Source organism: Hyalella azteca, unplaced genomic scaffold (genome assembly GCF_000764305.2).
Source record: "Hyalella azteca isolate HAZT.00-mixed unplaced genomic scaffold, Hazt_2.0.2 contig9713, whole genome shotgun sequence".
In the NCBI taxonomy this organism is placed as follows: Eukaryota; Metazoa; Arthropoda; class Malacostraca; order Amphipoda; family Hyalellidae; genus Hyalella; species Hyalella azteca.
This window is the reverse complement of record NW_025939775.1, coordinates 353,228-380,129: the sequence shown is the minus strand read 5'-3', so window position 1 is coordinate 380,129 and position 26,902 is coordinate 353,228. Positions and strand designations below refer to the sequence as shown.

The 26,902-nt window shown below is 39.5% G+C and overlaps 1 protein-coding gene across 1 annotated transcript; it reads right to left on the bottom strand.

Annotated features, from left to right (window-relative positions):
- Positions 1–21,520, bottom strand: LOC108669159 (5-oxoprolinase). Its single transcript, XM_047882127.1, is given in 25 exon segments — positions 1–248; positions 587–782; positions 909–1,054; positions 1,459–1,561; positions 2,596–2,829; positions 3,483–3,613; positions 4,033–4,420; positions 4,710–4,822; positions 5,309–5,456; positions 5,726–5,876; positions 6,665–6,797; positions 7,064–7,202; positions 7,479–7,592; positions 8,111–8,306; positions 8,961–9,162; positions 9,763–9,882; positions 10,182–10,345; positions 10,800–10,896; positions 11,155–11,674; positions 11,919–12,074; positions 12,506–12,744; positions 13,279–13,380; positions 14,767–14,958; positions 15,816–16,005; positions 21,382–21,520. Coding segments are annotated over 24 exon segments (4,308 nt in total). The 5' UTR covers positions 15,990–16,005; positions 21,382–21,520; the 3' UTR covers positions 1–98.
- Between the last annotated feature and the right edge of the window lie 5,382 nt (positions 21,521–26,902).

The window sequence follows — 26,902 nt, the reverse complement described above, 5'->3', positions numbered from 1 at the left end:
TATTCATAGAATTTATTAAATAAGCCTTGAACAAGAATTGAAGTAACATCGAAATTTTCACACACACCTAGTCAGTAAATCCGGCTTACGATAACCTATTAGGCCATAAGCTGGGCATTGGAATAGTCGTGAACGCTTCCTTTGAGCGCCGCCTCCAATCTTCTGACGGGACGCGCATCTGGCGACTCTTGAGAGTCGTCGGCTGAACCATAGCCTCCTCCTCCTGGAGTCTCTAGCCGGAATGTGTCCTGCAAGACAATGTTAGGCAACTTAAATAGTGGGTCATTCGGGCTAGTGTTACAAGCTGGTTTCTCCCTCACAAGTTGGTGAAGTTAATTAACTTTTGCAGATCATCCACACTTTGGGTTGCCTCGTATAATTTTTGCACAGTTTCAATGTAATATTAACTAATGTTGTTCAAATAAAAACTAATCCACAAAACTCGTATGCAATAAACTTACTTATTCTTTTATCTTGGATTAATTATATCTTCCTAATCAATTTCACCAGATTTTACCTTAGAAACTAATTGAAAATTCAGATACGGTATCAGAACGAAGCCACAGCTAGACAAGAATGTACGCACTTCAGGCTCGACCAGCACAGAGCTCTTGGACGGCAGCCTGATGGTGCGGCCGCCGCGTTTCACGAGAATGTTTTGGCCGCGTCTGCCACAGCCTCCGCCACGTAGTCCGTATGGACAGAACACGCGACGCTCCGTCAACAGCGATAGCGTCAACTGCTTCCTGAACTGCAGCTCACGCACCACACCATCTCCTCCTCTGCGTTTAACAGACGTGTGTTGGATTAGAACTCTGCCATGTTGATACCAGTTGAAACCTCGGCGAATATTCAAGACATTTTAATGAAAATTAAATGCCTTATTCTATCTGATGAATGAAACCTACCGGTATCTTCCTCTTCCTCCGGTGCCGCGGTTTACAGTGAAGGTTTTTAGATAAATAGGATATCGGATTTCCAAAATTTCTGGGTCGGTGATGCGCGTGTTTGTCATGTGGGTGTGCACACCGCTGCGCCCATGCCAGTTTGGGCCCTGAAAATCAAAATTATTGTTGACGATTTACGATACTTGAAAAATACATAGCTGCAGTGCAGGTAAGCGGTAGAGGGTCGATAAAAAATTCAATGTAGGGTTGGAAATCTAAGAAATTTGCGGAAAAATTTGAAAGTGTTTGAAGAATAATAATAGCAAGATTCTAATAAAAGGATAGCAACAGGAAAATTAATTACTGTAAGACGTAAAAGCGCGGAAGTTTTCTCTCCTGTATTTGCAGAAATCTACTTTCTCTATCGATAATATGCATATATTGAAAGCTAATCTGCATTCGCAAACGTATATTTATGCTGAAACTCGTGCAAATACTAAAAAGCAAGTTTTGGAAATTATATCGTGTCATAGGCCCCGTTCATAGGTCGCACACGAGGGTGCTGACTCACCGCTCCCGCTCCCCCAGCCACGGTCTCGTAGTAGCCAATGGTGTCGTCCCCGAAGGTGATGTTGTTCATGCAGCCCTGGGACGCCGCACACGCACCGAATGCTCTAGGTAAACAAGCCTGCGTCAGTGTCGTCACAAGTTACGGACGGTTAAGTTCAGTTATCTTGTTTTCATTTAGCATCATCAAAACTGAGATCTTTATCCAAAAGAAAATGATAGATGAAATATATAGAGTATTAGCTGTCCGTTTCCTTCAAAATATACTTAGAATTTTTATTAAGATAGCTTCACACCAAACTGCCGGGCATGTGCCAGGTTTATGCCGGCCAAGTTCCGTTCCCCGTCAGGTGCAATCACATGTTCAGTCCGTCACTTTAGTGACATCTGGTATTCTGGTATGTCGATAAAAATATCAGAATACCAGAAGCTGTAAGATCTGGTATCGAACCTATTTTAACCTACAGGTCGATTTTACAACTAAGTTAATGATTATCTTAGAAAACGCAAAAACACATCTAAGATAATCTTTTATTATCTTTAACCTGTTATAGAGTCTACGCAGGTTAGGTTGAGTTAGGAAAAAGATTAACTCGCGATCTACCTTAAAGATAACGGAACCAAACCTAGCTGAACCTAACCTGCGAGGATAGAGAAACTTTTTTATTTCTATCTTAACCGGATTATCTTAACGTTTTCCCATTATCTTAAATAGGTTCGTTTTCTGGTGGGAATAGGGTCGAAAGCTATAAAAGCTGTGGTACTGTGGTGGGAACGAATCCCGTACTTCACATAGGTCACAGGCCGTTCTCGATCACTTCAGTTCCTTTCGAACCGATTCAGTCCCGGTCAAAATATCCTGTGCCTTAATCGTGACTGGACCTTGCCTGGCTTTGCAATTGCAGGTGCCAAGCACTGCTAGCATGAATGCTCTTTCGAAATGCATTAAATAATATTGGACTGGACCTTGACTGACATATGCCTGGCAGTGTGGTGTGAACCAAGCCTTACTCGTACTTAAAACTGATATTTAAAATTCAGAACGTATAAAAGCAGGCCTTAACAACTCTTGTTATTCAGAAAAGCCTCACGTAAATAGGCGTCAATATAAATATTACAGCTTTCATGATCAGTAACAAACTTTAGAAGTACGTCCACCACTCGCTGGGACGTCTGGACGTTTCCGCCCACAACGGCGGCTTCAGGGGACGGTTGTAAGATGCAACCGTCCTTAATTTTGATGGTGATGGGTGCCAGACAACCTTGGTTGAGGGGCGTGTCGTGCCCAACCATACAGCGCAGGCAGTAGATCACCGCAGACACGGTCACTGCACGCGGGGCGTTGCAGTTCCCCCACACCTCTATACCGGTGCCACTGAACGGACAAGCCATCAAAGCTATACTTCAGATTCAGGAATGCAATATTTTTCCGTATAAGCGAAAATCGCATTATTAAATGTATCTGGCAATATTTATTTCATTCTAATGCGGTATTGATGCTCGTTGGACAAAATTTTAGAAATTAAATGTACAGTTGTACACATCAGTCTATTGCTCAGGTTGGCTCACGAGATCTGTTAAGTGGATCGTTTGCTTCGAATATTAAATCGAAAAACCGTTGCTGTTCTGATGTGTTCTATTAAAATAAGCACTGAGATTGAGACTGCTTATGAAACTTGTTAAAATCTTTCATGTTCGTTTGAATATAGTTCCTCAGTTTCCATCCACTAAATTGAGTGTCAACACAGTACTACAGATCAGATTTTCACCATCTCTGAACGATTTGCAAAATTATGCTTACAGTTAAAAAGCCCTCAAGAAGCAGGATAATGCAAGCTAATTATTAATAGCTGAACCATAAATACTCGAGATTCTTGAGCAAAATCATTCTATTACATGGCCTGACAGACTTCCGCTGCCGATTACAGACACCTTAAAGTATAGAAAAACAATAATATTTTCTACAATATATACATCATATAGAAAAAATTGTTAATCGTTTTCTCCAAATGCAATAAAATCACGCACTCGAAGTCAATTACAGCTGTGCCTTGCTTCGGGTCGATGGTGATCGTGACAACGATGGGCGTTCCGTCGTCCATGTATTCTGTGGCGCTCAGTGTAGCCTTGCCGTCATCGCCGGCGTGGCGCTCACCGACCTGCAGTGTAGGGAACCGCCATCACAGATTGGCTCACACAAAAGAGATGACCTCTAATATATGGCTTTTTGGACATAATTTTGTCAAAGAAAAAATACATCGAGAAATACATTACCTCCGATCAACTTTAAGAGCAAATGAATTTGATATGACCGCTCGAATCGTGGCGTTCATGTTTGGTATTCTCAATGTAAATTGATTTACATGCCGCTAACCTTTATTAGAGCAAATTTTTTTAAGAATTCTATCTAAAATTTGATAGTTTATTGATAGCAAATAGCAATATTTTTCGGCATATAAACATAATATGAGTAAAAATAACAGTGATTTGAACCTTTGAAATATTCTATGGATAGACATGCTTCCCTGCATATGGTTAAGGGTGACTAAATGAATATCACTTTATTTACACAAGTTACCTCTCGAAGAAGATGTCTGACAGCCATTTCAGCGCTGGTCTGAATGTGCCCCATATACGCCTGCACGACTTTCAGGCCGTACTGTTCAATGAGCTCATTAACGAGTTGGATGCCTTTACGGTTCGCAGCAATTTGTGCCTTCAGGTCTGATATGTTGTCTTCAAGATTACGAGTTCCCGATGATCCAGGGATCTTTCCCGGAGCCATGAGCACTTTCTTTAATTCAGCCTCTTGAAAGACTTTTCGTTTGACGAGCTTGAATGAGTAGAAAACAGCGCCTTCCTCGTGGATGGATGTGGAATGTGGAGGCATCGAGCCGGGGGTGATCCCGCCAATGTCTGCGTGATGGCCTCTGCTGGCCACGTAGAATATCGGCTTTTCCCTTTCCCTGGAAAATTGAAATTTTCGCCATTATTTGCCAAATATTGCAAATTCAAAGGATTTAAAGCTGCACATGTTTACAACGGACAGCACATGCAAATTCTGCATCAGTCGGCAACAAGTAAAATCTGCCCGTAAAGGACATTTCTGTCACACGCAGACTGTGTCCGCAAGAGACACTTACCTGCAAGAGACACCTATCTGCAAGAGACACCTATCTGCAAGAGACACCTATCTGCAAGAGACACCTATCTGCAAGAGACACCTATCTGCAAGAGACACTTGTCATCAGTCACTTGTTAAAGACGGGCGTGATGACGGTGAGGTCAGGTAGGTGGGAGCCACCAGCCGCCGGGTGGTTGCTCAGGAGGACGTCGCCATCTTCGAGATCATCGCCCAACTCCCGCAACTGCGTGCATCATAATATTCTAAATTCTACCCATTGAATCCCTTCAAACATAATTTAGTTCATTATTGCTTAATGATCCATTTTCAAATTTACTATCTGCAGCTGCGTCTTAGTTTCACTACTACAATTAGAATTACGATGTCATTATATTTAATTATGAGTCGCACCGGCTTCTAGATAAACTTCATTGATGTTCTAGCTTTTTCGGTTGTTGAGAGAGGGAATACAACACAAGGCATATCCTATCACTGTATAGTAAAGATTATCAGAACGACGAGTGTATACAGAAATCCTTCTAGTGAAATAAAAATAATTTTACTCATTATTATCGAGATGCCGTAAGCACTGCAACTTTAAATATTATGTTACTTGGCATTATGAGATGGATCTGCGATAACATCGATTTACCAGTCGCAACAATTTAAACTTTAGACAACTGTACATCAGTATGTTTACTTGCTTTAAAGCTCAACCATTAATTAATACCTGGTACTGCACCGTCTCTTGCATGGCCCCCAAATGGACAGGAATGTGGGGTGCGTTCGAGACCAAGCCTCCGTCAGGACCAAAGACGGCACAAGAGAAGTCGAGTCTCTCTTTGATGTTCGTGGATATGGACGTGCGCTGTAGTACTCTGAATAGATAGCCGTCATGTAAACCATCAATACATAATGTAGAGATGGCAAATGAACTTTGCGATGTATAACAAGTATGTTCTTTAAATCTCAAGTGTACCGGGTCGATATCAAATTAAATATACGAGCATAAATAAATGATTTTAATTTTTTGGACGCGAGGGAACCGGTGATGGAGCTTGGTGGAGGACGAGTAAAGAAATTAAAATACACTATCATTTAAATTAAAAAATAAGTAGATATATAATTGATCAAAACTAATCCCCACCGGCCCATTTGTTCAGCAAGGCTCATGAATCGGTGCGAGAAGATTGACAGTTGGATGGGGTCGAGTTTAGTCGCAAGTTTGTTGTTGTTGGCGGTCGCAGTGCCAATTTCTATGAGGATGTTGCCACCGTCCGTCACCTCGCCTTGGCAGGCTGATACAAAAATAAATGCTATGTACTCTTCATATTACTGCTAGAGATTTAATTCTACAGTACGTGCCACAGTATTACCTTTCATCGTGAAGGACTTGTTCAACCCTGTGTTATTTCATATCAAGGAGGCAGTTTGTCCGAGTATCTAATCAGATTCGTTCAGACGTGAAAGAATGAAAAGATTTATGTGGGAATCAAAAGCATCTTTTTTCATGTCCTTTTTGTGCTTTGCCGCTTTATCCGCTAGTTCAGACGAGCTACAACAAATTATCCATCACTGGGACATAACAATAAAAGTTTCATTAAACCTACTAAGATTCTCGAGAATGGGATGAATAGGATGAATATGCACCTTTAGTGCATAACGCACATCTTAAAAATCATGGCGACCTGACAACAATATCTTTAAGGCGAGACACTATTACTGCCTAACGAGTTCTAAAAAAACTAGAAAATTCTTCAGTTATCAGGAACTCTATTCCATATCATCACTAAAGGCCAGGCACTTAAAGCCTAACGGTTATGTAAAGAAATCTCTCGATTCACTTAATTCATTATTTATCAATTTCCTGAAGGTCAGGCACGTACCCGGCTCAACGAGGACCGTGCTGAGGTGGACAAGTACCACGGCGGCATATTTGAAATTAATTGAAATTGTATTCACATTTTCACGAATGACCAGGCACGCACCAGGCTCTACGAGTATCGTGCTGAGTATCATTACAGGCCAGGCACGCACCAGGCTCTATGAGTATCGTGCTGAGTATCATTACAGGCCAGGCACGCACCAGGCTCTATGAGTATCGTGCTGAGGTTGTCCAGCACCACGGCAGGCCCCGGCAGGAGGTGTCCAGCGCGCAGGTCTTCCAGGCGGTACACGGGCGTCTGGTACATGCCCTCCTCCAGGTACACGGGGCTCACCTGCCATATTTCAACGGCAGTTGCAATTATTTCTGAGTACCGATTAGAGATATTAAATTTCATTTATGATGATGTTAGACATCAGCCGATAATCAAGTGCCTTAAAACATTTCCAGGTCCGGTTGCCTCCATCTTACCGTTCGCAGTTATGCAATTATCGGGCAATATCGAGCAAAAATATCTGGCAAAAATCATCAAAATTTTACGAAATTACATTAAACATTATTTCTTTTTAACGTGAACCTATATAAGAAAAATCAACGTACTTGTAAAGGTTGCGGTGGGCTTGCGGCGCTAGCGACTGTTTGGCGGCACTGGATGCCTGACGCGGCCACACCGCGCACTCGTACGTCGTCCACCAAGATGGCGCGACCTTTCAACACGAAACCGAACTCCCGGTAGTACCTGCCAAATTCGTTACATAATACTACATTTTCTCATTTTTGGACAATTTATCAAGTGATTATTCTTACAGGATAAGGCAGCTAACGTCCGCTCTGCATCGTACAAGATCATTTCGAAAATCCCCAAAATGTAAATATTACTCCTGAAAAAATGAAATTCAAGAAGTGGTAAAGTGAAATTATATTTAATCAAAGAAACAGCCAATTCTCATCGCATAACACATTGTTACTTTGATTCTAGACTAGCCTTTCAGTGAACGACTGAGTTCAGACTTGCCTTTCAAGAAATGACTTCATGAAGCGTCCATAGCCCTCAATACCGTTGCCTTCATCAATGTCTTGTTCGTCTTCGGCAGAAACGTGAGACTTCTCTTCACTGCTACTAGACTCCCTGAGATTGTAGACGAGATTTTTTCAATAAAATTTCACTTTAGATTATACCTATTGAAGTTATTTTTGATAGATTGTAAACAGCGATGTATGCTTTTTAACCATTACTAGCAATTCAAAGATGCTTCTCGATGAAACTTCAGAAGACTCTAGATCAGTTCAGAGTATAAGAATAGCGGCACGCACTATAAAAAATCTATACACTAGACAATTATGGGAGCGAAATCCCATAAATTTTCGCAAATATTCATATTAACTGAAATGTTGTGCATTATTTACGAATAGTTCGGCAACAATGAGAGAAATTATAAAAAGTAAGAAAATTTGAATGGAGATTTAAAAATATCTAACTCAGGGAAATAAATTTGGTACATGCATGTCAAAGAAAATAAAAATAATATAAACTAAAACAAAGCAGTAAAAGGAAAATCTCCCAGCACTCTTCAAAGCGGGTTATTTTTTTTTTAATAAACAAAATAAATCATACATTTTTATAAAAAGAATAAAAATCTAATGTACCCGGTCACTGCGACGTCTTGGGCACCAGATGCTGCTGCTGCTGGGGGGCACATGAGTGCGCAGTCTGTGCCTTTATAGCGCAGGTGCAGGAACGTCTCGACCCTCACGCTGCTCGCTGGGAAGCCTTCACTAACCAACTTCCTGCGACACTCTTCTTCTAGCTCCTGCAGCCGCTGCCTCAAATGCTCGAAATTTTCTGATATGGAAAATTAATTATCCACGTAAATTAATAGACATTGATAAAATCGTTTCTAAAGAATTTATATTATCATTCGTTTGCTGAAATCGCAGGTTCACCATGAATATAGAAGCAAAGAAAACGTCAAGATTTACCAAATCTCAGACGAAAACGCTACATGGTGTTTTCTTTGCTTTTAAATTCTTGGTGAATCTTATCCCCTGTCCCAGGGCTTCTTCAGGTCAATAATATTAATGTTATGCTTTAGAACAATTTTCTAGGTTTCAGCTGTTTACATTGCACATGGTCTTACAAAATTCATGTTTTTTTCAACCTCCATTCTAAACATAAGTCTACGTAAATAATCGTCGAAGAAATAAATAATCGGCGAAGAAATAAATAATCGTCGAAGAAATAAATAATCGTCGAAGAAATCAATAATCGTCTAAGAAATAAATAATCGTCGAAGAAATAAATAATCGTCGAAGAAATAAATAATCGGCGAAGAAATAAATAATCGGCGAAGAAATAAATAATCGTCGAAGAAATAAATAATCGTCGAAGAACTAAATAATCGTCGAAGAAATAAATAATCGTCTAAGAAATAAATAATCGTCGAAGAAATAAATAATCGTCGAAGAAATAAATAATCGTCGAAGAAATGTAACTTACGAGGCTCGTATATCTTGGCGCACGGCACTTGCATGTCGTGCACAGTGTCGGCGAGCGCGAGGCCGTACGCGGACAAGATGCCGGCGTAGCGGTGGATGAAGACGCGTCGCATGCCCAGGCTGCGTGCGATGGCGCATGCGTGTTGCCCACCAGCACCACCAAACACTGAGAGCACGTGGCGGCTCGTGTCGTGGCCCTTGGCCTGAAATATTGTATAAATATTATGTAAATATTTGTTAGACTAATTTATTAATAGATCTTGATTAATTATTTATTATATATTATTAATTGACAGAGCGCAAGTACTGGTCAGCAAACCCTACGGTATGGATTAGATAGGGATCTATACACTAAAATTTGTGCCAAGTTTGACAATATTATCTTCTGGCAGTTCTTTACATTTTTCCATTGAAAAATGTTCATTCGAATTTATTAGAAAAATTGTTTATTAGAATTAACACCTATTTCACAATTTACCCAAGTAAATAGTTACCTGTATCAATTTTTTAACACCCACACCTAGCTGTTAGAATTCTGCAAGGCCTGAAACCAGCGAGGCCTTACAAAGCCTAGTCCAAACGCTGAAACCACTATATTATAATACCAAGACAATAAAATTATTTCACATAACCTCAGCCGACGCAGTCATCTGCGGCTAACTTTCCGATCAGGAGTTTTACTTTACATAAGCACAAGGATACTCTTATTCATGGCGAATTCCCGCCTCTGTGGAATCCATGACGAGATTTTACCCGCCGTAAGTAAAATAAAGCTCGTAAATTATTGCTGTGTAGATTGTGACCTCAGTGAGAGCTCTGATGGGCCGACACATGGTCTCGTTGGCGACTTTGATGAATCCGAGAGCCAGCTCCTCGGGGCTTAGCGTCTTGTCGCTACCTCTCGAATGCTCAAGATCATTTACCTGTTGTGAATGTTAATATGTTCTTGTTTACACTTAAATGTTGAAAATATAATTTTCACATCAAAATGTAATTAGAAAATACACCAAGCAAAATTTATTCATTCAATAATTAACAAATTAATTAACTTTGTGACCTCTAAATTTGAGGATTGGGACCTCTAAATTTGAAAACGATCAGGTTACAAATTCAGCCAGTAACCTCAAAATTGTGAGAGTAAAAAATTTGATGTTGTCGAGTCATTAGCGCTTCAAACAAAATTCTATACAGTACGGTAATGGAGAGAGCGTAGAAAACGTACCGTGGTGGCGAGTTCTTCAAAAGCTTTCCTGGAGGCATCCGCGTCCAGGGGCTGATCTTCAGTAGGACCGAAGATACGAGGGAAGTGTTCGGGCAGCAGCCGCCCCAGCAACAAGTTGGCGTCCGTCACCGCCAGCGGACCGCCTTTTTTGTAGCACACGGGACCTGTAGATTTTCAGAACATATGTTAATGGATGGCTCGATACTGATTAACAAACTTCCTGTACAATTTACTTTTTCTTGACGAATCGATTCTAACCTTTCACTGTCCAAGAGGGCTTATTGGTACATTTTTATGCTTTCATACTTGCTGCCTTGTTACAGCTGCGTTGTCAATCAAAAAAATATTTGTCGATAGAGGCTTGTGTTCGTAAAACTTACAGCTGGAATCTATTATTTGAAAAAATTTGAAACCAAATATGCTTACAGACCCAGAATATGCTGAGAGACCCTGCAAGCATATTTAAATCTAGTTCTCGATTCCGTTAAAATTTATGAGAAATGAATGGTAGTATCATCAATGAGGGGCTAATGTTACGTTTTAAAAACCGGATTCAGGGGAAAAGTGATAAAATGAACAGATAGGGGTTTAATTTTCCAATGTAGAGCTCATACATACCAGGGTTAGCTCCCGCAGACTCTGGGCCAACGACGAACAGCCCAGACTGGAAGAACAGTCGTGACCCGCCGCCCGCCGCCACCGTGTTGATGTCCAGCTGCACTCACGCCACGTGTTTGACAACAAGTAGTAGTTATTACCGAATAAAATACCCTAAATCAAAATAAACGTATTTATATTCATTAATGGTGAAGAATGAAATTATTTAATAATCTAAAACATTGCATAACAATAAAACTCCAACGGAACACATGTTTCACGATGCCGTTCGTTCTAAAAAAATCATAGGAGAGAATACACATTATTTATTGGACCAAAAAAATAGGTAATTGTAAGTGCTAATTTGAACGTTTACCTGAGGAGACTGCAGGGTGATGCCCGCTACGGTGCTCTCGAAGACGTGCTCAAAAACACCCGCATACCGAGACACATCCGTTGAGGTGCCGCCCATGTCGAAACCGATCACAGGCATGGAGCTTGGGTCGTCCTCCTCCGACGGTTTCTGTGTTGACGAATCTTGTGTGTCGGGCGAAGAAGAAGTCGAGTCTTTTTGTTGCTCGATAGGAAGGGAATTTTCCTCTTTTGAGTCGAGAGAAGAAGTCGAGCCTTTTTGTTGCTCGATAGGAAGGGAATTTTCCTCTTTTGAGTCGGGAGAAGAAGTCGAGCCTTTTTGTTGCTCGATAGGAAGGGAATTTTCCTTTTTTGTGTCGGGAGAAGAAGTCGAGTCTTTTTGTTGCTCGATAGGAAGGGAATTCTCCCCTGTTCCGTTAGGAGTGAAGGATTTTTTTAGTGAACGTAGCTGATGGCAGGTAGTGGCGGCGTATCCAACGACTCCTCCGGCAGGCCCCGATAGTATGGCCCGTGATCCAATGAACCTGTCGCAGAGATAAATTATAAATAGAATCTTTTCGAGGTTTTATAATTGGTTTATTGGGGTTTTAAACCTACAATAATAAACAAACAGTAAATTTCCATAATCGTGCGCATGTGAAAACATATATGAATTTATGGAATCATTTATGTTCGAACAATTGACAAAGGGAAATAAGGAAAATTGCAAGCCAATAAAATCATATTTGAAGTATTATTGAGAATAGAAATTTATTTCAAACTTCTTACTTCTCCATGAGCGTGAGGCCGCCATCGCTCTGCATGAACAAGACGCGCACGCCTTCAAGGTCGTTCTCGAACCCACTTTTGAAACCCTGGAGGTAAAAGTAATATTTATACTTAAATATTATGAATTATTTTCGCTTATTAGGTCAGCACGCACAGCTATTTACAAATTTGGAATAATGTTGTAATTTTATTATAAGGAAATGAATTAAATTGAACATAATGAAATCAACTCAGTAATACAATTCAAGAAGAGCGAGTATCATCATTACCGAGCATCATCGTCTTACGAGTATTTCGTAAGACCGAGTATCATCATTAAAAAGAAAATAATTAACAAAATTATGTTGATTAGCAGGGAAGAAATTTGCGTTTATGCAGCTCAGGTAATTCTCGGGTTACAAAATTGTCGTCTTATAAATGCTCTGCTATCATTTTCTACGAATACGTACTAAAACCTAAATGAAGCTCTAACACTACAAATCTCAAGTCTAAATGAAGCTCTAACACTACAAATCTCAAGACTAAATGAAGCACTAACACTACAAATCTCAAGTCTAAATGAAGCACATAGAGTTTTTCACGTGTACAAACGGAGTAGGACGTATTGTACGCTTTAGAATATAGCGTTAGAGGAAAAGACATGCTATATTTCTCTAGCTATTACTAATGATTACGAATAAGCTAGATATTCTGACGTGTATGAGTGGAGGAGAAGGACGGCGAGAGACGAGACGCCCTTAGCGAGCACCTTCGTCAGGTCCTCACGCAGCAACTCCTCGTCCAGCTCCTTCAGGAGTAGGAGTCGCTCGCCCGTGCTACCTTCCACCTATTTGTACAAACAATTACATAAAAATTTTTAGTTTGATATGGCAAACTTTAAAACCCTGTACAGCTTTAATGAATTTTAAAAACTTTTATAATTTTAATTCATTTTAAAACCCTCTATAGCTTTAATGAATTTTTAAACCCTATATACATTTAATAAATTTTAACACGTCCTAAAGTAAAAAGTGGAAAAGAGCTACGGTACACCGAAAACGTTGCCCGCTCAAATGGCGCCTGCTAGTCCACTTTAAAAAAAAAACAAATGAGTATTTGTTCTGCAAAAATTAAATATTGAAGTTTCATAACATTATATCAAGTCAGTAAAAAGCACTTCATTATTTTTAAGCGCCTGAAATACAGATACTTCAGATAATAGTACCATCTTAAAAGCTAGGGGTAGTTACGCAGACACCTTTTATGTGGACATAAACCTATCCAGCTATTAAACTAACAAGTTTTCAACATATTTAACGCATGTGAAATTTTCAATTCATCAACCAAAACGTTGTACTGCATAAAACGTAACTAATTTTACCTGTTGTACTTCAGGATAATCTTCTGCGATCTTCAGCGCAGGCAGAAGCCTTTCGTGAACCTCCACCACATCTTCGTACAGAACATCCGGACACTCCACCCTCTGCATAATAGAAACAATATCCAGTAAGTAATTTCGTTACGACATTCAAAATCAGGTGCCGTCCAATTACGTCAAAAAATGTAACTCAGTACTCACTGCAGTGAGTGACAGAGAGCGCATTTTCTCGTCGACGAAAACTTGAGGTCACGGACGTAGGGACAGACGGACAGACAGACATGGCGAGCACAATAGTGCATTTTTTTCCATAAATGAGAAAATGCGCTAAAAAGACTACCGTAGACACTGGAGGCTCCTCAATACTGGAGACTCATTGAGATACATCATAAATGGTGCTTCTGTGTTTTGTACTTGCTTTGAATAATGATTATAATGTTCAAATCAACTTTTTTTTTTTTTTATTATTAAATAATCAACTTAATAATTTTTATTAAATAATCAACAATTAATCAACTTTTCATGCTATATTTTATTCGTGGAACAAACAACCCACGAAATCACAACAGGAAGACAAGTCTATCGTCCCGTTCATAAAACTTTATTCGTAACGAGCTGTGTCAACGTAAATACAAAATCTGATAATGTTTAGAAATATTTCTCACTAAATAACATAATGGTCCTTGTTAGATTTCATTTGTTTGCAAATTTTTAGATTGTAGAACCTAATTTATGTTAGATATCTTGGTAGTTCAATATTTTTGTGAGCTCTCAATTTTCGAGTGCAGCGCGTTTTCGTAGCTAGTTTACTGTTCGTAGCTTTTATTTCGAGTCGAAATCGATTTTCACGATGGCAAAATTTTAATGTTGCAAACGACATTAATAAATTCGATGGTCAACTTTTGGGAAGCTTGAAAATTTGAATGAAATAGAGAAACTAATTAGTGTAAATCAGTTTTGTATCCTTGATGACTGACTAATTATTATATCAAGATCTTTTGAAGTCAGATCAAAGCAGAGGAGTTTTAATTTGTTGTGAACACCGGAATTGTGAACTGAGGTCATGTAGATCGTGCATAGCCATTCAAGATTTAACAGCCTTCATTTAAACAAAACTTGTCTTTTCAAAACTACGAAAAAGATGCAAAAAAACAGCACTCAGTTCCATTTAATTTGGGACAAACGGTCTTTAATTTTGTTATCAATCTTCAAATATAAAATATAAACTTTTTACAGAATTATATCGCACTGATGGAACTATATACCTCCTCAGCTATACCATCCATGAATTAATGACAAACAGTTGATGATAATATAGAAAATTCAAGGATAATAAAATAAGTAGGATTAAATGTATAAAAAGTAACAGAAATTCAACAGCTGCAAACAAATGAATATTGGGCCTTATTGGCCGAAGACAAAACAATTTTAAATTAGAAGTGAACAGCACTAGGTAAGGGATCAATGTAAATTCAAATGAATATGACTGACCAGATCAAAGATGTTGGGGCGGGCCTGATTGCCGATATACAAGAGGTCCCTGAAGCCGCTGGTGACGGCGAGCGCCGTACGCTGCCCCTTTCGCTCGAGCAGCGCGTTCGTCGCCACCGTCGTGCCCATGCGGATCCAGGCGATGCGCTCCGTGCTGATCCGGCACGACCGCGGCATTACTTGTCCGGTCTCCTGCGGTCCGGCAAATATTACACACATACACATAGGTTAATATATTATCAATAGGTCAAGGTACTTTCGATAGGGTATGTAGTATGATGGGTTATTTATAAAAAAAAATCTGTGAGACTAATGTAAGATGAGTTTTTGGAAAGAAAATACTGATTTTACAACACTTCTCTTTAACTTCACTTCTTGTCTGTCTGTCTGTCTGTCTGTCTGTCTGTCTGTCTGTCTGTCTGTCTGTCTGTCTGTCTGTCTGTCTGCTACAAATCTTGTAATCGAAATTTAATACACTTCTACTTATCCTATCGACCTGAAATTTTGCACACTTGTGTAAAGTTGGAGACAATGCATGAATCAAATGTTAAAATAAAAGATTTTAAAAATTGAAAAAAATATTTGTTTTTAATATTAAAAAAATTGAAAAAATAATTTTGCCAGCTACAAATCTTATAGCTGATATTTGACACACTTTTACCTGTCTGATTGATCTGAAATTTTGCACACTTGTGTGAAGTCAGAGGCAATGCATGAATCAGAATCAATTAACAGAATAAATAATTTTGAAAAAATTATATATTAAAAAATTTATATATTAAAAAAAATTGAAAAACTAAATTTTTAATTTGAAAATTAAATGAGAAATTCGTTGTACATTTGTGAGATTGGAGACACTGGATTCTTTGGAAGTGTTGTCTTTAAAAATTAATTTTTAAACGCATATTTATACCAGAGATCGCGAAAATACATGACTAATAGAAGAGGAAGCAGTTCAGAGTAACAATTACAGATTAACACACAGCATCAACGATGTCATTGTTATTTAATTCGCATTAGCAGGAACATTAGGACATCAGGCAACCAACCTGCTCGAGGATGCGTCTGATGGCTTCGGTAGGCGCGTCCTTGTAATGCTTGGGGTCCTCAGAGAGGAGCTTGAGGACCCGCTCCTTGCCCCCAGGACACAGCGCCCACACGTCCGTGAACGTCCCCCCGCGGTCTATCGCGAACGCGAACTTGTCGTCGGGGACGGTCGCCATCTTGATAATCTAAAAACTGTGAAGACATACAGGTGAGATTTTGCTCTTATCAGAGCTATGCTTAATCAAGAGTGATATCAACATTAGCAGTTGAAAAATTTGATAAAGTATGAATCTATCATTACCATATATAATACACTTCGAAGTATAGTTTCCTTCAATATATAGTAATCGCCAGCTGAGGCTTGTTATGAGCACATCACACGGTCAGTTTTCTGGTCAATTCCACTGTACATCGTTCATTCATTGCTCGACCTCTCTTCACAAACATTTATCCACTGCGCTACCACCGTTCACCGTACATTTATTCACTGCCCAACCACCGTTCACCGTACCTACATCATTAACTCATTCATTATCCTATGACCGCTCTCAGTACATCATTAACTCGTTCACTACCCTAACGCCGTTCACAGTACATCACTAATTCATTCACTGCCCTAACGCCATTCACAGTACGTCATTAATTCAATCACTGCCCTAACGCCTTTCACATCATATCACTTGATCACTGCTCTGCCACGTCTCAGTGCATCACAACATCTGATGATCTGAGTACGGCAGTAGACAAGGCACAGAAGACAGATAGCAACACATCTGGCACCCTCAAGTCTACCGCGGCTAGTGGCGTCGACGCAAGGCAAGTGGCACCGGCTGAGCAGAATGTAGGAGCAACAAGTTTGTGCATTCAAGGTCACCGCCATCGAACTGGCGTACGTACAAACATGAACCTTTTTCTCGATAGCAATGCATAGCCATTGTGTTCGCTCATTCAATCAATATTATTTGATTATTACTGATCACGAATAAGCTAGAGTTTTTCACGTGTACGAATAGAGTAGTACGTATAGTATAATTTAAAATATATCATTAGAGGAAACGATAGGCAGAGAAGGGCATGTGGGCAAAGAGAGACTTTGCTGTCCTAGTGAAATTGAAAGCCACGATGCTAAATGTGACATTTGAACAATAAGTAATCACGAGGATGCAGCTGAACAAATTTGTTTTGGTTGTCATCATCTCCAGAAAAAAGAGTCGAGAAAATCAGAGTTGGAGGGTTCCTCAAAGTAAATTTATCCACAATGGTGAACCTTGGCGAAATTTTTATATCAGCAGACATTGATTTTCGAGACAGCTCTTCCAATTAAACTATTAGATATTTGAGATAGCAGGATTATCTTATTTACAAGCTTAGTAAAAATTTTCAATGTCTAAGAAAATTCACCAAATCTTCGAAGAAAATGTTCCAATCATTTTCATTCTAAATATCTCAAGTTTTATTGACTTGCTTCTTTTCAATTATTGATTTTTTATTTTATCTTTCATCCATTATATCAAACATTTTTATTATTTTAATATGTAGGTATAGATCTAAATTTATTTTTTGCCATTGAAATAATTACATTACTTACGTTGGTACCAGAGGAAATGTGACGTTTAGTTCAGACGACTTCAACAACGATGTTGCTAGTACGGAAGCAAGATCGACAATGCGGTAGCAAGCTTTGTGCGCGTACTTATAAATGTTGGGAGAGGTCGCATCTCAACTGCAATAGCTTATCGGTCTTATCACTTGCCACTTATAAGACGCAATGGCTGGTGTTCCGAGAGCATTTTATTAGTCTACGAGCTAAAATTATCTCACGACGGCACAACATGCATTCATCTACTTCAAGAATGAGGTCATGTTTCTTCGAGAGTAAAGAAACCTAATTCAAGAATTAGGACAAGCTTGACTTGACATCCATGCTGTTTACGTAATCAACCCTCTTTCACTACTTATGGTTACTCGCGTTACCAGACTTTAAGAAACAATTAGCATTTGAAGCGTTTAATCGATCTTTGGACAAGTATTGAAAGATACCTCAACTCAACAGAACTCTCCATGAAAATTATATTTAGTAAAAACATTGATAAAGTCCAAGATTTTGAATGCATTTCCAACCCGTGATGAAATAGGAGTGAATTGAATTGAGCTGTTGAGAAAATTATCGGTGAACAAGGAATTAACGGAGGTGCTACCGCTACAATAGTCATACACTATAAAGCATTGAAGCAAAACTATTGTGAAGGGGGTTAACGCCTAGCGGCATCAAGATATCTGTAAAGTTGACACGTACTGAATATTAACCAACTACCCAGATTCAAACGAAATGTCATTTGAACATCGGCGTCTTATATTTCACACCAGCGGAAAGATTCACATTGTTATCTATCTATTTCAAATTAATATTCAATTTTAATAGATGCCCAAAATAAAATCAGAGATTCCCACTATGACAAAAATAGGTCGGTATAGGTCCAGATTTTTACCACATCAAAATCAACATTCAATGCACAATTCCTCAATGATCACAACTAAGAAAATACTAATACAAGCCACGTTACAACTAATCCACCATCATATAGAAGTAGACGTCCTCGAGTTCTAATAAAACTACGCACAACGGACGACATGCGATATCTACCTACGCTTGACCTCATCAAGAGAAAGTCATGAGGAGAATACTTCTTGTTTTATGTACAAGGCCGGTAAGTTGCCACGAAACAACACGGAACACTCGATTTTAGTCTGAAAATCATACGTGCGTTTTATGCATTTTCGTGTTTCTAGAGACTTTCAGGTTTGAGCGGTGCATTGGCTTATGTTAGTAAGTACCCGCCACAGACGGTAGATATGCAATTATGTTAGTCGCTACCCGTCACAGACGGTAGATATGCAATTGTGGTAGTCGATACCCGCCAAAGACGGTACCTAGATATGCAATTATGTTAGTCGCTACCCGTCACAGACGGTAGTTATGCAATTATGTTAGTCGGTACCCGCCACAGACGGTAGATATGCAATTGTGGTAGTCGGTACCCGCCAAAGACGGTACTTAGATATGCAATTGTGGTACTGTAGTCGGTTCGCGACACAGACGGTAGATATGCAATTAAACTAGGCCAGACGGTCGGGTCGAGATAGAGAGCGATCGCTCGTATTATAACAGGCTGCACTTCACGGCCTTAGTTTTGTTTCATAAGTAGAACACGCATATATGCGATCATTGTACACAGATATGATAGGCCAGAATATAAGTGTAACCCTTACAAGACTAACCCGACTATATTAAATACCGTGCGCGTGGATATATTTTTTTCCAATACATCACAATGCAATCGTTCAATAGAGAGTCGCTGATGTAAAACAATGATAACACGACAGATACAACAACAACATGACAAAAACGTAGACAATTATGTACCACTGCAACATACCTAACTGGTGCGCCGCATCAATATGATTTCCTCGCCAAACAGCTAACTGAATAATCTACCCAGCTATAGAGGCTCAAAATCACGAACAAGTCTCACACGATCATTTCTGGAATAGTGAGAAAATAAGGCCGAGCCAGCCCTTAATAAGGCAACAGCGTCAGCTCGCTCATGACCAGATTTGCCAGGAGGAGCCTTGACCCACGTAGATCCGTAGACACAAAAACTTATTTGGGTTCAGGAGCAGCTGACTAATTTGGTAGATCAGACTGTAGTAGAATCACAGTCGTCTTGTGAAACTACAAGGCTTTTAAAGAATATTACTTATCAAGTAGAAATTACTTTTTCGGTCTGCTATATATTCATGGACAATGCAAGTTAACTTGGCAAGCCGAGTAGAATTCTTAAAATGTTTCCTCCGGGAAATCGGTCGTGATTTGATGGTCCTAATAAAGCCTAAGCTGTGGATTGACTATTTAACATCGGGACTTATGACATTACATTGTGTTGAAGCCTGAGTAATTAGAACAGAGGTCAACCGTAATGGAACTCAATATAATTTACCGTAGGCGTAAATATTTTAGCACAATCGTGATTGAGGAGTGGAATTCAATTGGATAGTCACGCGCAACCTACGCGATTTCAGTTCCTTATAGAAAAAATGTCTCATGACATTCCATTTTGTTCAGTCACGCATGTCACCAGCAGTCAAGAAGAACCTACGAAATCTCCACTCACGCAAATGGGACTAGGTACACCGACATCTGAAATACACGCGATGAAAGAATTGCATAAACAATGACTTTCGTTCAAGCAATGTACACCAGAATGTAAGGTTTTCTGCCACCTCCGCTATTGCAAAGCGAACAAGTTTGGAAGAGAATAGAGCCCTGGCGCCAGCGCAGCCTTGACCCAGTGTCAGAGAACGATCTACCTTTCAGCGGCGTTCATGGGTAGCGTAAGAATTTGGTAGACAAGGTCACATTTGTTGGGGCTAGTTAGAGCTGCAAGGCCAAGTAAGCTACTAAGCATGTCACCCACTCTGAGGACGGTTTGCCTTTATATTTCCTAATAGCCAGGAAAGTGCAGCATACAGATTTGTGGGACGAGGTGACAGTATCGGTGCTTATGCTCGTGCTGGATATGGTACACACTACACACAGTACATGATGTTCACGGACCATTAGATAATGACGACGCCTCAAAGCCGATCAATATTAATCCGATCTTCCGCATTGGATGAATGTTGATCGCGTGTTCGGCGAAAGCAAATAATGCAGCTACACCAGATCCATAGTCCGCGGAAAATACTAGGCATTGAATATGGGGATCGTCTAAATACAATTTTCAATAACTGTAATTTCATTTCATTTAAACATCAATGATGGACGTCAAATACCTAAATATAGTCATAACATCTCCAGATACGAAGATAGCTTTATTTTCATCATTCAAAATAGAGTTAGCCTCTAGATGACGTCATAAAGCCTACTGAACTATAACATTACTCTCACCAGCACTGACGTCACACAGCCTGCTCCTTGTACTCCTGCATATTATCGATCACGGAGCCCGATGCTATGCAATCTCACATTGAAGGTCAACTTACCCGCTTGTAAAAATATAGGAGAAAATTAAAACCCTGAGCATTTGGTATATTGGAACTATAAATCATGATGTATGAATGCCACATGCCAACAACCGAGCATGGAATCCACGCACTTTCCTGCCACGAGTAGAGCTTACTCGTGATTTCTGGAGCAGTTAGGTTCATATTGGATGAATGATCTATATAATTGTTAACAAAAGTACTCTATCCAATGTTGTGCACGACAAATGTATTTTTTCGTACTTCTTGAAAGGGATGAAAACTATAAAATTAAATTAAAGAGCCTCTTCCTTACATTAACTTTAAAAAAGTGTTAGAATTAATAATGTGAGAATTATCCTTGAGCCGGTTTGTTAGCCCGGTATGAAGGTGAAGTGCATATTGTCCATGTCAGAACTAAATGAACCTCTCTTACTAAAATTCCACCATGCGCATTTATTCTACCAAAATTTGTAATGTCATCTATATTATTCTACGCATGATATAATTCTAAAATGCATTGGATTTGCCTATAAAAACACCAACCTTTCCAAGTGGATAGAGTACGCGGCCACTTCAGCACCAAAGCGACCGACCCACGCAGCAAACGAAGACTAACTAACCGTCTTTTTAGTTCGCAACACGCAACTTCGCGTTAGACTTTGGCCAGTGCCAACAACGCAGCCTGATATACTGATGGTGAGCTAAGATTCGCATAGATCGAGTAATGAGTCAAATCTGAACTCGGTGACCGATAACCGGTCAACGAGTTCAGCTTTGGACTATTCATGGCACATGCAGTACAAACCAGTTCGCTGTGATGCTTAGATTTATTCATTTTAACGTCTATAGAGTACCATTCTATGAATAAGAAATTAGTAGCCCATATTAATTGGCAAATTTTAATATTTATGCCATACTATACTTTGACTACATTCCTAACCAACGAACGGTGATGTTTAGAAGCATGCGTGAGCGATCCTGTCCATTTTGAACTTAGTCCTAAAGTTCATAAAATAAAATTACTCTCTAATATCCTGCGCAAAAGTAGCCCGCCTAAACGCACTTCAAACATCGGAATGGGTGCAATAATTTTTTTTGCATAAGAACGTACGCTCAATAACGGAATGATTTAAATTATGTTGTTTCAGCATGGCGAAGACGATATCACTATAATTCATAAATTAGCAACAATCAAACAACCATGTTCCCCAGAATACAAACGCTTCCGTTCTGTTTAAAAATTGAACTCTCGTTCACCTAACATCTCCGTAATGGTATTGGCTATACGTAGTGTGTATTCATTAATAATGCATAGTTCATTAATGAAGCTTCTCATGACATGCATCATGAAATTCGACATTTGAAACTATTTTATAGAGGGAGCGCAGTATTATGTGACATGGGCCAACCTAACTCCTACTAAAATGTGAAAATCCCTAAAATTGGTTTGCGATCAAAATAAACAGAATAGAAAGCTGGTTTTTACGCTAAGTTCACTTAATTTCTATTGGAAAGTATTCCTCTATGCCACTACAGGACATCATTATAATCCTCTTCTCTAATCCGCTCTCAGTGAACGATAACAGTAAACGACTGAGACGTCTTAACTACCATCCGGTACCTACCATCCGGTACCTACCATCCGGTACCTTTACTACATCCTATATGGACTGCAGTACACCGAGGCAGTCAATATGATAAGCATAGCGATAATTTCGGATCATGTAGAGACTAGAAAATAGCTGAACTCTACTGGTCTTTAATGCTTTGAAATGCTTTCTTACAATCTGCTCGACAAAAAATCTTTATGCTTAAATGGAAAAGATGACCTACTGATAAATTTTATCCGAGGTCATTTTACGTACCATGAAATACATTACATGTTTAATGATGTTTTCAATGGAAGCATATGGAGAGGAGTTCAATTAACATCTCCCCCTTTCTTTGCGGCAGCATAGATTGCATTCTTTTCCATTATATGACCCAAGGTCCTCGTGAGTTTAAGATGAAGGTCAATAATTACAAATTTTTTAACCGCTCTGCGTTTTCTTCAACTATAATCGACTGACTAGCAATAATTTTATTGTCACCTGAACTGTTAATAACGTTCCTTGCAGCTGCTACATTTCACAATATTACCATCACAATAATTTCATAATATTTATCAATATCAGTAATCTAAAACTTTCCGAGAAATCTATGGTTTCGTGAGTAAGTCAGACACTCATAATTGTCTGCTTTAATCCAATCAGAATATTTGTAAACATGAGGTTTGTCAACTATTTACGTATTCTAGCTGGTGATGAAAAGCTACGGAATACAAACTTTTTAAAGTACAAAATCGAGAGTACAAACTTTTTATGATGATAAGTGTAGTTAGCACGACGAGATTCTCAGCAGATTCTGATAGTACACTGCCAGAATCTGGGTTCGGAGCGCTCTGCTCAGTTGCCCTGGCCTCCTAAAACGTGGCATAAATATTTTCTTGATTTACACTAAGGAACTACGGGATTGCGTTTGTTGCACCTAAAAGTTACCAACATAGCTTGTAGTTTTTTTTTCTATAAGAATAACATGGTTGCACACAATGTTTAATTTATCAGCACTAAATTATAAACAATTACTAATTATCGTTGCATAGAATTTTTCTCTTGTTTTCCCATTTCCTGAAATTCGTTAGTCCCAGAAGTCGTGCTCTTTACTAAAGACACGACTTTATTTGTCCCGTACTTTGCTTATGAATCTGCATTGCGATTTCATTTGATCTTATATTTTTGCTGTTGACTCTTGATCTAACGCAAATTCCCCTGCCGTCTTGAGTGTCATACTAAAAATGTCATGCATTCTTAGTATGACTCATAGAAATTGAATCTTCAAGACCCTGACTTATTCTCCCTCAGAACGGAGGAAGTTCAGAGTACCAGGATTGGCGCAGGGAGGCGTAAGTTCAATCCCAGCTCTGTGCGCCAGTTTCCGGTCAGAATCGGCAAGGAGGCCGGGCGGTTAAGCAAATCAGAATTAGAGCAGTGAGTTGCGTGTTCGAGACCGCTACACGCAGTGAATGTTCTGCGATGTTAATAATCGGCGACAGGCCTATGGTCTAATAAACGCTGAAACCGCTATATTATTATAGCAGCTATTTTAGTAAAATTCTCTCACTCCTGTGTGTATTTTCGCACGTAGTCGTCTAATCTGCAAACGAAGCCGCGGTTGTGAAAGTTTGTCGTCATTGAATTAATGCAATATGTCCCCCTCTGAAATTCAATACCTTCAGCCGAGTGCTATCTTCAGTGTGAGTGCTGTCTTCAGCGTGAGTGCTGTCTTCAGCGTGAGCGCTGTCTTCAGCGTGAGTGCTGTCTTCAGTGTCTGTCTCTTATACACATCTAGATGTGTATAAGAGACAGGCTGTGTCTTCAGTGTGAGTGCTGTCTTCAGCGTGAGTGCTGTCTTCAGTGTGAGTGCTGTCTTAAGTGTGAGTGCTGTCTTCAGTGTGAGTGCTGTCTTCAGTGTGAGTGCTGTCTTCAGTGTGAGTGCTGTCTTAATTCAGTGTGAGTGCTGTCTTCAGTGTGAGTGCTGTCTTCAGTGTGAGTGCTGTCTTCAGTGTGAGTGCTGTCTTCAGCGTGAGTGATTAGTATAGAAATTCATAGTATCTCAAAATTGTTAATATATGTAGAACCGTTGAAGATTGATTGAAGCCGACGGTTTAAAATTCAAAACAAAGCGGGTGTAGGACGCCTCACGCGGGTAGCGAACGGGGCTATAAAAGGAGAGAGGTAGGAGAAGAGGCAGCTCAGTGCGAGTCGGCTAGCGTGCCGAGAGGACATCGTGTTGTGTGCGGAATTTAGATCGCCGAGTCTGTGCAGAAATCTCGTGTTGGAGTTTTTCCAGGACAACACGGAAAATATGAGGCGTGTTTGATAGCACAAGAGAAGAATCAATCTCCCAACCGAAGAAAACTATTCCCACCGAGACAGAGTTTTATTTCGGAAGCCAGTATCTACAGGCTACAGCAAGAAAGAACGCATCACCCCAAATAACACGCACACCAGGGAACGCGGACTGAAGACTTCCGATTTCTAATCTTCGGTCGTTTACAACAGTCGTACGGCTCAACGGAACTGCAACGGATCTCACGCTATTTCTTAAACATCAATCTCCCAACCGAAGAAACCTATTTCCACCGAGATAGAGTTTTATTTCGGAAGCCAGTATCTACAGGCCACAGCAAGAAAGAACGCATCACCCCAAATAACACGCACACCAGGGAACGCGGACTGAAGACTCCCGATTTCTAATCTTCGCCGTCGCTTAGCCTTGGAAAACTCGCCACCCGCTGCGCAGTGGGCCTCACCATCTCCAAAATTTTCGGTGATGTACTCCGGGAAACTGTTAGAAACTATCTTATTTTCCGTAGAGTCATAGAAGTGAAATAACTGGGTAGATAGGTCGGGATAGGAGATATTTTGAGCACAAATGCTATGTCGGGAAATTCCCCTGTGTAACTCTGTCTGAGCTACATATTTTGGTGTGGCAGTATAGGACCATATTTCGTGTAAATCGTGCTCTGCCGACTGTCCAATTGTATTAGACTAGATTTCTCTATAATATAGTAACTATAGAATTTATCTCCATGTGTTGTCATTGTTCCTTTGCTAACTAGTTCGCTGTTCTGACTTTTAGAACCGTAAATCAATGCGCCGTTTACCGCCACTCTGGCAAAAAGTCAACCTGACCAATTTCTAATTTATATCAGAAGATAGAAAATCGATGAGTTAACTCAATAAATTTATGACGAAAAATGGTATTTCAGATTTGAATTCGTGGCCAAGTAGAAATGATTAAAGATCTCGAAAAGAGGTAAATAATAGTGAGAATTAGGAAGTCTTAGACTTTATAACAAAATTATTCACAAACCAATTTATTCATGAGTGCTGTCTTCAGTGTGAATGCTGTCTTCAGCGTGAGTGCTGTCTTCAGTGTGAGTGTTGTCTTCAGTGTGAGTGCCGTTTTCAGTGTGGGTGCCGTCTTCAGTGTGAGTGCTGTCTTCAGTGTGAGTGTTGTCTTCAGTGTGAGTGCCGTCTTCAGTGAGAGTGCCGTCTTCAGTGTAAGTGCTGTCTTCAGTGTGAGTGCTGTCTTCAGCGTGAGTGCTGTCTTCAGTGTGAGAGCCGTCTTCAGTGTGAGTGCACTTTTTAGCCGTTTTCTATGAATTTCACGTTTTCTATCAATTTTTTCGAAAAATTCATAGGAGCAAAATGTTTTTTTTTACATTTTACGTATGTATGTGAAGTTTCATGACAATCGGATAATAACTGTAGAAGTTTTCGTATGCTAGGGCGGTCCCCTTAAAGATCAGAAATGCACTGCATAAAATAATAATATATAACATTACATGTGTAACATGTGTATTATGCATGTTATATATGTTTATGTTTCGATTGATGCCTGGGAAAAATTTTCATTTTTAAATCACAGATACCAAGACTTATTGAAGTTTTTTGATTAGCGGATAGTAGTTTGAATCGAAGCATTATATTAAATAAATTAAGCGATGTGAATCACGTAATTACCTTAGTGCTACCTTAAAAACCAATAAATTACCTTAAAGATCAATATGTAAATGCTGCTCATACAGTGCCAATTATTCATTGATTATCGCTACTGCTTAGCTATAATTTGGAAAATTCTGTTATATGAAAATTCTCATGAAGTAGTTTGAATTCCTGGTTTCATTTGCCGCTCCAAAACTGTGTTTTTACGAGTCAATCACTAAAAATTCAACCAAATCCTACATATAAACAGTGACGTCATTTATGCAATTTTAAGGAGGCTTCAGCTTCTTCAAAATTTTCTAAAGCCCCATAAATAAACTGATGATCAGTTATTAATTAATTATTTTTTACGAATAATTTCGACACATTCCATATTGCGGGTCGGAATGCGCTTATAATGCTTTAAACATACTGTATTTCCTGCTTGTTGTCGTGCTGTACTACAGACAGTTTGTGCTGTTTGCGGAACGAAACGTTCGCTCACATCACATCTCCTGAGGCCTTAGCTCCCTTGT